The sequence below is a fragment of the Sinocyclocheilus anshuiensis genome, unplaced genomic scaffold, assembly GCF_001515605.1.
Source record: "Sinocyclocheilus anshuiensis isolate Anshui unplaced genomic scaffold, SAMN03320099.WGS_v1.1 scaffold364, whole genome shotgun sequence".
NCBI classification, from domain to species: domain Eukaryota; kingdom Metazoa; phylum Chordata; class Actinopteri; order Cypriniformes; family Cyprinidae; genus Sinocyclocheilus; species Sinocyclocheilus anshuiensis.
In genome coordinates this window covers 299,304-311,790 of record NW_015555735.1, presented here as the reverse complement: position 1 = coordinate 311,790, position 12,487 = coordinate 299,304, and the positions used below count along the sequence as shown (strand labels likewise).

Sequence of the window (12,487 nt, the reverse complement as noted above, 5' to 3'; positions counted from 1 at the left end):
AAAATTAAATTAAATAAAAGTAAAACTTTTGTTTAATATAATAAAATAATCAAGTAAATAATATAGGCCTAAGTGAATACTAAATGAACACAGGAACAATAAGCATGGCGATTTAAACTTTATGTGCAAGGATATGTCAAAAATAACAAAAACAACAACATTTACTTATAAACATGCAATAAAATATAAAAAAAATAAAGGAAAATGCCACATTCTGAGTGAGGATGAATCACTGAATCATTGAATCAAACCATTCTAAAGACCTACTGGCTACTGTCTTTAGGAAACGTAATAGTCAAATAAAAATAGCATTACAATTATTGTGATATTCACAATGATAATTTTAGATCAGCAACAAAATAGTATTAAACATTGTAAACATTCAAAATACTGCCAAGCTTTACTTTCAACAAAACCAGGTCAAATTAGCTCAAAATTGGTTAAGCAGGTCATCTAGCTTTTTTCAAGTTGTTTTTCTAGAACAGTTAACCAGATAAACCAGACCACCCTGACAACACCCAATCAAATTAACCTACAGCTGGTTGACCAGCTACTTAAAACTACCTAGGATCAGCCTTAGTCTGTTATGAGTGTCTCTCTTACATACGTGCAAAACGTGACGCTTGATACTTGATATTTGTGAAAATGGCTTGTCATACGTGATTTCTATGCGTGCGGTGTACGGTGAAAAAAAAGCCTTTAATGCTCTTAGAGACGCCTTTAAGGCATGTTAGCAAAATATGAAAGCGCAACAGGGGCTTCACTGCTCAACCAACCAAAAACACATACACACAGAGCGTATGATTAAAAGGTTTGACTGGACACAGATGAGTGCACTTGGTTTTATACTCTTGGTATTGCTGTGCTGCCAAACACTGTATCACTGTCCACCAACCTGTGTGAACTCAAACTGCGGCTTTGCTCAGACAAAAAAACAAGTCTCCACGTGCCCACCGGATACACACAGGTCTGGGAAAGCCACATCCATCAAAACAGCGATTTTGTCTGATATGTTAATGTGGGAACGGTTCAGGAAAGTACAAAATCACAATGGTAATATTTACTTAAGGAACTCCGTTATAATCCTACAGGATTTTTATACTAGGAACATCCGTCTCAGTTGAGCTGATCACAAGCACAAGCTGAGCTAAATACACGTGTAAACGTGATCTGATGAGTCTTGTTAGGTGCATCATGATCCAACCGCTCAAAAAAAGTTTAAACTTCAAAATAAAAACCATTTAAAAGACCTTTCACAAGAAAATCTGATCATAAACAGTCACTGGAGATGCATTTGAGACTGAAAATCTGTTCAAAAGTAAAAAAAAAAAAAAAAAAGTAATATTGTGAACTATTTTCATTTATTTAAAAATGTCATTTATTCCTGTGATGACAAAGCTGAATTTTCGGCAGCCATTACTCCGGTTTTCAGTGTCACATGATCATAAATGACAGAAAACTAGATGAAACAATGCCACCATAAGGCATTCGGTCAGTTATGATTTGGAGAACCCACAATGTTGAAGTCCAATTGGTCCACAATGCATAGCAACTCTCCTCCTCTCTGTCCTTTCTTTCTCCTACAGAGACTCAACCACACAAATGTACGCACAGGGACAATGAGAGTCCTCATCACACAAAAGCCTGTGGCACTGAGGGGTACAATGGGGCTTTTGTGGAATGTGTAGAGAGGAAGATGTGCAGGCAAAACGCTACGGTCTGTATCTAATCAATTCCCCCATACCATCCAACCACAGCTCATACACTGACCTCACACCCACAAACAACTCCAAACAGAGCTGAGGGTGTTCGGGCGTAGCGTTGGCTACCCAAAAAACTGTCAGGTCTAAACAGAGTCTGCAGACTTTTTCTGTATTTTCTGCGCTTATTTTGAGGGGAAATTTTGCAGAATTAATTTAAAGGGATAGTTTACCCAAACATTTAAATTCCAAAGTTGTTCTAAACCTGTATGAATTTCTTTCTTCAGCGAAATACAAAAGAAGATATTTTGGAGAATGTTAGTAGCCAAACAGTTTCTGGTCCCTATTAAACTCCATAGTAATTTTTCCATACCATGGAAGTCAATGGGGATCGGCAACTGTTTGGTTATCCACCATTCTTCAAAATATATTTTTATGTTTAACAGAAGAAAAAAAATCTTGCATTTGAAACAACTTGAAGGTGAGTAAATGATGACAGAATTTTCTTAGGTAAAATGTGTGTACTACACTTTTCTGAGTAGCTGAAAGTATTATGGAATTCAAAAATTTAATAATTATGGACATGCAAAGTGTGACATAAAAAGCATCTGCAGGACTTTCTGCAGGCACAGATTTGACATGGACCTAGTCGTGCCATATCTTTAAAGGAATGTTGCTGGTTAAATTCAAGTTCAGCAGCAGAGTTTGTAAAAACATACTAAAAATGCGCTGACAGTTAAGGATTAAAATGGAAATTTATGGACCAACGCTTCATCCATTGATGTCTATTGTAAGTCAATTGTATCAACACTTTTGTTTATTTTACGAATTGAGGTACAAGTCTAAACAGTTTCTGAGGCATGCCACAAATGTAGTCAAAAGACATTCATTTGAATATGAACACACCTTTAGAGCAGTGTTTCTGGGTCCACTAGGGGACCTCAGCAAACTTCCAAGGGGCCACAAAGTGACAAAATTATTTAAAATAGGACAACCATTACAATATGCTAAAACTACTTAAAGAAGAACCACCAGAATCCCCACTGTCTTGTAAAAAGTCTTGGGGCCTTTGAATATTCTTGAAGACAATGTGAGGCTTTGAAGTTAAAAAGTTTCTCATGAATTCCATGAAATCAAAAGAAATCCCATCATTTGTGATCACTGGATAATCATCTTTTTCAAGAGATTCCACAAAATAGGAATGGACACAATTTTTTGTTGATTTTTCCAAAGCACAATTTTAAAATCACTGACATTTCCAGGTTTTCCACACCTATTGAGATCCTGGGAATATTCCTTTAAGCAGGAATTTACCTCCAGTTGGCAAATGCAGTCTCCAATTCCCACAACCATGCCTTGCCTTGTGGGTATTTAGATTGGTATGCAACCCACGTGTTTGTGGTTTATTGGGGCAACGAAAATGATTTTTTTGAGGATCATTTCAAGTAACCATATGAGTGCAGCCAACATTCCATTATAATTAACAGTGAAGTGCTAAAAAAAAAAAAAAAACGATACAAAGCGAGAAAAATAAATAGCGAGACAGAGAAGATTTAATACCACACCACAGGATTTCTCGAAGACGACAGCTACAAAAACACTGGCAGCCAGACCTAAAATCAGTGTTCAACCACCGCACCATATGCGAACCACTCAACCTGTTACAACACTACTATTAACAGCAGGTCCAGGATCAGATCTGTTCCTTATGTCTGGAGCAGGAAAACTTCTTCAGAAACATCTTGTGTTACTGAACATCCAGCTCTCTCGTTCTCAAGCACAAGCAGAGGATCAGGACACACATCCTGCATGCTTCATGAGGAGAACATGAAATGGCTGAAAATTTCATGCTTCCCATTTTGGCACTTGTGATTTCCATTAATATTTCAGTTGATGAGTGGGAGACCAGGCCAGCATTGGGGAATAACTAACTATAAGCAGAGAAGCTACTAACTTAACTGCATTTTTCAGTAGCGTGACAGCATTGAGCACAGATGTTCCAGTAAAAGCTAGTTTATACAACAAGTAGCGGTAAAGCATTACAAAACGCTACATCACTGTATTTGTCACATTTACGCACACAGTCTCATAACCGAGCAAACTGAGGCACTAAACAAACACATTCCTAAACTCTCAAACAGCTTTGGGAAGTCACTTCATTCATTTCAGTGAGTCAGTCAATTCAGAGTGCTCCATTTAAATGTACTGGTTAAAAGTGATTCATTTTTGATTACTCACTTGTTTTCATACAACTCATTGTGCACTATTTTATATAGACTTCTGTGTGGTGAAATAAATTGTTAGCTATATAAACAATATAAAACTAAATACATATATATTAAGAAATTTATATTCAGATGAATTCTGCTCTTTTTAAGTAAATTATTTAAACATAATTATATTCAATTTGATTATTTTTTTCAGGATTAATTTGATGAATCGAATAGTAAAATGTACAACAGCATTTATTTGAATTAGAAATGTTTTGTAACATTGTAAAATGTCTTTACTGTCAATTTTAATCAACTGAATGTGTGCTTGCTGAATCCAAGCCCCTTTTTACAATATGTAATATAAGTCTCAGGTGTCCCCAGAATGTGTCTGTTAAGTTTTAGCTCAAAATACCCCACAGATCATTTATTATATCATTTTGAAAATGCCTATTCTGAGTGGAAGCAGAAACACGCTGTTTTCGTGCATGTATCTTTAAATGCAAATGAGCTGCTATTCCCAGCACCCTTTTCCAGAATAGGACTGTGCCTTTACTGCTTGTACCTCATATACTCTGCCAAAAAACATCTGTTTGGTTTTGATTATCATGTCTATCGCACTGAAATAATGCATTTAAAACAACACATTTGTTACTGAACATCCAGCTCTCTCGTTCTCAAGCACAAGCAGAGGATCAGGACACACATCCTGCATGCTTCATGAGGAGAACATGAAATGGCTGAAAAATAGGGCTGTGCCTTTACTGCTTGTACCTCATATACTCTGCCAAAAAACATCTGTTTGGTTTTGATTATCATGTCTATCGCACTGAAATAATGCATTTAAAACAACACATTTTACAGATTCTGCAAACGGCTTGTTCTGAGACACTTATGATTTATGGGGATTTAAAAAAAAGGAGCGGGTGGATTTTTAACATTATAGGGTGGTTGTGTACACACAGTGCCAACATATTTATGGTCAAATACCATGTAAAAGTGAATTTTGCATAATAGGTGCCCTGTAAATTAATAGCAACACTGCAGACTGTCCAAAAAATGCATTTTGGATTTAGTTCTAGTGGTGAAGGAAATTAACTATTATGCCACTCTGCTGCTGCTGCAAAAAAAAATCTCTCACTTTGCTTATGAAAGGATTCGTGAGATACGTCTGTGATACATTACTCAACGCTGCAGAAACACGTAGAAACACATTTGAAGCTCCCCTCAGCGATCACAAGTATGATGATGATCGGGTCAGTCACACTGGTGCTCCTAAAAAAATGTTTATAGCCGCACGCAGTAGTTTTCAGTCGCAAATGGTGGTGTTGACAGGTGTTGACCTGAATCCGCCATTTTAAGCAATGAATGAATGACGGACTCTCCGTTGTAACATTGCGCAAGGCAGATAAGGGGGTGACATCTAGTGGATTAGACTAGTAATAAGATTAACGTAAATCTTATGTTCAATGTTTGTGGAAATAAATATTGAAAAAAATCGATTCGTGGCCTTCGAGAATCGATATTGAATCGACCACATTTTAAAAAACGATATATCGAAAAATCGATTTTTTTTTGGCCCAGCCCTAATGTTTGTGTGTAATATTTCTCACGTCTGAGATCTCGCTGTCTGTCTGTTGGCAGGTCTGTGCATGCTTGTGTGTGTGTGAGTGCATATGCGTGTTTGGTAATAATTGAGAATGGGGGGGGATTTCTTTCTGACAGCAAGAGTTCTTGTCAGGTCAGGGGGTTGATGAACTTCAGCTTTGGTCTATGTGTGGTGTGTTTGTTCAAGAATGATTGGGAAAGATATGAGCAAACCTTTCACCAAAAAGCAGTTTTGGGACATGCACACACAAACAAACCAATGTTGAGGTTCACTGACTCCTAACTAGACAAAAACTCTTGTTGTGTTTGATATGACAGTGTTCTCAAGATGAACTCAAAGGCTGAAACCCCAAAAAAATGACATTAATTATCCTATTTATCGGAGCGGTACATCCGTCCAATCAATACTCCTGATCACCCTCCCTGTTCTGTCATGATAATACACAGAGATCTGAGCCAAGCTCATCCATCAGTGCAGTGAAAACATTGTGAAGCCCTACAGCGGAATAGAAACAAATGGATAAGCCATTGCCCAGAATGATACGCTGTTGCCAAAGGTGAGCTCAGATAAAGTTGAAAGGCACAGTGGAGTTTGCCAATAGCAGTGCAAAGTTCTATTTTATAGGGCTAATCATTCTTGTAAGTGCTGCGTATTTGCCTACGTGTGTGCAGAGCCTCCTGTGTGAATAGGTCAGCTAAACATGAGCAAACCGAGAAACAGGCGGCTAATACGAGGCTAACAGAGGCATAACACACGATAAACACAGGCACCATGGCCGCATTAGCAGATAAAGTCAACAAAACAGCATTTGCAAACCATTTCACCTATTATGTGACATACTTCTAAAAGAAACAGGATATTCAATGATGAAAAATAGGACAGCTGTAGGGTTGGGTATCGTTTGAATTTGATCAATTCCGATTTCGATTCCAATTCTGCTTATCGATTCTGATTCTTTTCGATTCCCAGTTTCGATTCCAATGTGATTAAATAATGATATCAAACGTTTATCCTGTGTCTCTTTTTTGCAAACCATTTATTTGGAGCTGAATACCATGAACAAAATTCAACAGGCTACAACAGGCATGTAATTTATGAATTAATGATTAAATGACTCACTTAAGATGTACTTGTTTCATTACTGGATGAATCAGTGTTCTTGAACGAATCTCTTGTATGATTCAAAAACAAATACATTTTAACAGCCCCTTTTCGCCACCTACAAGCTACAAGCTACTAACAACACTACCATTCAAAAGTTTGGGTTTAGTAAGGTTTTTATTGTTTTTTTATGTTCAACAAAACTGCATTTATTTGATCAAAAATACAGTAAAACAGTAATATTGAGAAATATTATTACAATTTACTTTTTATTTTAATATATTTTAAACTGACGTTTTAAGAGTCATTACTCCGGTCTTCAGTGCCACATGATCCTTCAGAAACCATTATTATAATAGGCTAATTTGCAGCTCAAGAAACATTTATTATTATTATCATCAATGTTAAAAACAGTTGTGCTGCTCATTATTTTAATGGAAACTGATACATTTTTTTCAGGATTCTTTGATAAATAGATAGTTTAAAAGTTCAGCACGTTTTGCAATAATATAAATGTTACATAAATGCAATGCTTCCTTGTTGAATAAAAGTATTAATTTTTCCCAATCTGACCCCAAACATTTGAACATTAGTGTACATTAAAATTACTTAAAGAGGCAATAAATGTCAATTGATAGTGCTAACAATGAATAATGAAATTTATAAAGCTAAAAACAACTGCAACAAAATAAAGGGGGCAATATTAAAGAATGTTGGTAATGAAACTAATGAAGACTAATGAACGACTATAATGACTAAACACGCTTGCCAAAAAAGGCATGATGATGCTAATAATGCTAATAATGTAAAAAAAAAAAAAAAACACTTTTAAATGATGACATGAACTACTAAAATGAATCAAATTTTGTGATTCTAAATAAGAAGACTTTCACTGCAAATTAAAACAGCTAACTGCTTAAAAAAGCTAAACTGCGGAGTTTGAAAACTATAAATCTCCAGTTCCTCATCAGAAAGTTATTTTGGAGAGGGCTGACAGTTTTTGGCCCGTGTCTTCATAGCGGGAGGAACTGGACAGACCTTGAAACATCTCCGAGAGGCTTTAGTACAAAATGATTAAATCAAGACTGCGGGGAGCCAATTAAATCTGTCAAGAGGGAAAACACAATCAAACCGGTTCCCAGCTCAGTGAGGGGTTAAATATACAAAGCCCAGGATAAGATGATCCAGACTAGCACGAGCACGGCTGATATCAGAGGTCGGCAGTTCCCATCACTGATTTCTTGATGCTGGCCCGCTACATTGTTAACATAGCAGCCAGATGTATCACACACAGTAATAAATTCAAGCATGCCTCCCTCTCACCCAACTTGTCAACAAATCTGTGATAATTACTTAGAAATATAGACTGACAAAGTGTCAAAGTTTCTTGCACAATCTCCACATCTGTTCAGGGGAAACAGCGCAATGATTGTGAGACAGTAAACCTTTCTGTGAAAGCAGGAGCAAGCAAACATCCAACAGGAAAGGCATGTGAGCATATGTTTGTGTGCGTTCTGTGCATCTGAACGCGAGGGGTTCGTGTGGAAGAGTGGGTGAGTGTTTACCTTTGGGTTCAAAGGGTCGGCATTTGAGCAGGAGGACAAGTGAAGTGTGTGTGTGTCTAGGCTCAAAGCACTGGATAGACGCCAGGTCAGGAAGGTACATTATTTATTTTTCGGCCTTTAAAACCTCAGGCCCAGACTGTCTTTCTAACATTCCAGCAGTATAGAATGATAGCAGCAGATAGACCTGGACTAACATTACAGGGATTTATTTGACCCCAAAGTCTAAGACTTTCTTTTAAAATGAGATTATCTGTCAGTCTGATTTCTTTCAATTACTTGCTAAGTGGCCGGATCAGTACTTTAAAGATACAGGTCAGCCGAATGAGCCTGCGTATCTCAGCACTTTGGACACAAACAAGATGAGTGCCTGATATCTCATGTGAGGATGATACTAACCATGCTCCGGAGCCAAACCGTTGTGGACACAGGGGTTTCAAAAACAGATCTTGGCATGACTGCCAATTAGTACTTACATTTCTTACTATGTGTAAATAAGTTGTTGTTTTTTAGCATGTAAATTTGGCAGTGTTATTTTTTTATAGGTAGTATTTATAAAGTTTTAGCTTTTAGTTTTGGATCTGTTTTTAGTTGTTTTAATACTATAATTGATTGCTTCTGTTGTCCTCATTTGTAAGTCGCTTTGGATAAAAGCGTCTGCTAAATGACTAAATAAAATAAATAAATAAATAAAAAGTACGATATCTCTGTCTAAAAGACAGTCGGAGCCCACAATACAAATACCTTCTGCTGGAAGAGATTTTACTAGCAATGAAAAAGTAAAATAAAATAAGACTATAAGAAATGTATCATGGTTTCCACAAAAATACTAAGCAGCACAACTTTTTCGAAACCCATTCTCAAGCAATGGCATAAAATTTAATGAAAATATTTTTATTGAATTGTCAAAGTCAACATTAGACAGCATTTGCAAATCATAAACTCATGTAAACCCAAGTACTGTAACATTTTCAAATGGAAACATATTAATTGTGAGATAATGTAGAGTGGGACTGGATATGATCCATTGGGATTTGACTCGATTTGTGAAAAGTGTACAAATGAGGGTATTTTTCTCCACCCACACAAACAAAGGAAAAAAAAAGGCAAACACATTTTGAAGAAATATATAAGAAAAAAAAATAATTGATAATAAGAAGAAATGTTTCTTGAGCAGCAAATCATCATATTAAAATAATTACAATGATGCAACACTGAAAACTGGAGTACTGCCTGCTAATTTAGCTTTGCTATCACAGGAATAAATTATATTTTGAAATATATTAAAATAGAAAATAATATTTCACACTGGAATATAATGAAGAACAATATATTATAATATTACATGTTATTTTAAATAATATTATTATTTACATATTGTTATATAATTTCCACCATATTGTAAATAATGCTTCCAAAATTAATTAAAGGCTGGAATACACTGTGACTTTTGCCCAGATTTACATTCTGGAAGAGTAAAAACTAGTTTCCTAAAGTCAGAGCTAGTCAACAGATTTTTGCCAGTCGGAGTTGACTGAAAATTGCACAGACTCTGATTTGTTAACGTTGGACTATGATCACATCCAGTAGAAGGATTAATGTATAAAGCAAAGTTTTTCCTCTGTAAGCATATACAAAGTAATCAATACCTAGTGTTTTAAAATATTTTAAGATTTTTATAGTCCTCTAGTGTATTTCAGCCTAAAGCCACTCCAAGCCACAACCATTTTGACAAAGGTTAATCTGTGCCATATATATCATTTATCTGTGGCAGATATGACAGCTATATTTATGTATTTGACAGAACACCACTGAAAAGTAAATTAAGTCTGCAAGTCATAAAAAGACTTTCACTGTCAACAAATGTAAGATTGTTTGATTGAAGGACATACACACAGGTCCGATTGGGATGGTGATGATTTCATCAGCTGGACCAAGAATCTCTCATACTGGTTGACAGTATTAACTAAAACTAGCACTGATTAAGTGGAAACTGACCTGTAGAGAACACATCAATCCCATTCCCAACTTCAACTTGACAAAGAAAAGAAAAGACTTGATGAAAAATAAGTAAGTTAGTTCAGCCTCTGGTTCATGATCAGACTGCGTTCTTCTGCACTAGGGATGGGAAGATTCCCCGATTCGCTCAGTACATCGGCATAAACAGTTAACGATGCGATGCATCGGTTTAAAAAGTGTGCATCGGATACAAGTTGGCATTTGTATCGCGATGCATCGTTTCTAACATATTTGCATCGGTAAAAACCGATTCATTTATATATAATTACTAGTGGATACGCTATACTTTCATTATTTGACCAAGTGACCAATATTTTATATGTAGATTGATTTCTCCGCTTTTTGTCGATCATGGATCTAATCGATCCACCATGACAAACAGCGAATATATCTTTGCTGTTTAATGCATTTGAGACGTTGTGTGCATAATTGACATGTCACAGGTATATTTTTCATCTGTAAATGTTAGAAAGTCATGCAAACATATCCATTTTGCTGTCAGGGGTGGGCGAGGCTGATGCGAGTGAAGAGTGCTGCTGCGCGCATGCGCGCTAAACAGACAGAGCACAATCGAATAGGAGTGCAATAATTCCGAGTAAAATATACATTTCGCTAAAACATTTGTTTTTGGACATTAAATGTGTCTTTTGTAGAAGTTAATGCTTTAAAGAGCAATTTTAGATTGTAATGTTCTAATGTTCTCTGTTCTGAAAACTATAAAGGGTACAGCTGTAATAAAACCAGAGAGAAAGGCTGCACGGCTAGAAACTGCAAAAAAAAAAGTAAAAAAAAAAAAAAGTCAAATAATAGTATGTGAGACAGTGGTAATAACTGAAATAAGCCTGGCTTATATGACTTGTTTTATGAAACAGGCCTCGAGGCATTAAAAGTGATCATATTTTCTCCATTGCATCATATTGCATCGAATCGCATTGTGTTAAATCGAATCGGAATCGGATCGCACTGCATCGTAATAGGGGTCAATTGTATCGCATCGCATCGGTAGCTGCTTCATATGTATCTTTAATGTATCGTATCGTTGACTATGCATCGAGATGCGTATCGTATCAGCCTCAGTCATGGAGATGCACATCCCTTTTCTGCACGCATGTTACCTCGACAGTGCGGCCCCTCGTCACGTCCATCCGAGCAGTCTGGGATGCCATCACAAAGCTTGCTCAGGTGAATGCACACATCTGTTCCTCGACACTCAAACTCATTGGGAGGGCACTGTGACACCTGGGTGTGATGGCCTGCAAAGGTAAACAGCAAACAAACACAAGTTAACACATTGTAACGATACAAACAGATGCAGCTCAATTCAACTGCTAGTTTAACAAGTCATGTCTATTTCTTTTAGAACGTTAAAGTTGATGCCTAAGTGATGCAACGCATAATAATTTGCACACTACAGTGACAACAGCCTCATAATGTGGTAGAGTGTGAGAGCATGTGGATTTGAGTTGCAGACCATTCGGTTTAAATGTCTATTGCATCCTTATTACAGTTTTCACCAGCTGTAAAATTTTGTTTTCAATTGGTGCATTAGGTTTCAAATTAATTTTATGTTAATATTATTTATATACTATTATATTTAGAATTGTATTTTGATATTTTCAGTTTCGTTTTTAGTTTAAAGGGTTAGTTCACCCAAAAATGAAAATTAGCCCATAAATTACTCACCCTCAAGTCATCCTAGGTGTATATGACTTTCTTCTTTCAGATGAATCCAGTCGGAGTTATATTCAAAATTGTCTTTGATCTTTCAAGCTGTTTTATGGTACTCAGCGGGTGTTGCATGCATCAGTCCAAAAGAAGTTAAATAAAAAGCGCCCATCCATAAAAAAAAAGTGTCTCACACGGCTCCGGGGGGTGAACAAAGGCCTTCTGTAGCGAATCTATGCATTTTTGTAAGAAAAATATCCATATTCAAAACGTAATAACCACTTTAATGTAGCTTGCGCTCACTGTTGTACCCAGAAGCAGTTCCGGGCGGATGATGTATGGAGGTGGGCTTTGCGCATGCGCCGCTCAGAAGTGACGCACACGGAAGCGAAGGGGAGAGATCAAAACAAAACAACGGTCACTAATTAGAAGTACAAAACGAGGATTTGTAAAGAAGAATGTCGGAGGATTTCGATATAAGCCAAGAGGAGACTGGTTTTCCTTTGCTAAAGTAAGGAAACTTTGCTTCCTTTACTCCTGTTAACAAAAGCTGGTCTTCACGAGACTCACCGGCGCATGCGCAGCGCTGACCTCATACGTCATCCGCCCCGGAACTGCTTC

The 12,487-nt window shown here is 36.7% G+C and overlaps 1 protein-coding gene across 1 annotated transcript in view; it reads right to left on the bottom strand.

Moving 5' to 3' along the window:
• LOC107673053 (low-density lipoprotein receptor-related protein 1-like) overlaps positions 1-12,487 on the bottom strand; it is a 154,256-nt gene that overhangs the window by 78,079 nt on the left and 63,690 nt on the right. Inside the window, exon 3 of the mRNA XM_016466490.1 lies at positions 11,317-11,454. Coding sequence (XP_016321976.1) covers positions 11,317-11,454 — 138 coding nt within the window. The remainder of the gene's footprint in view (positions 1-11,316; positions 11,455-12,487) is intronic.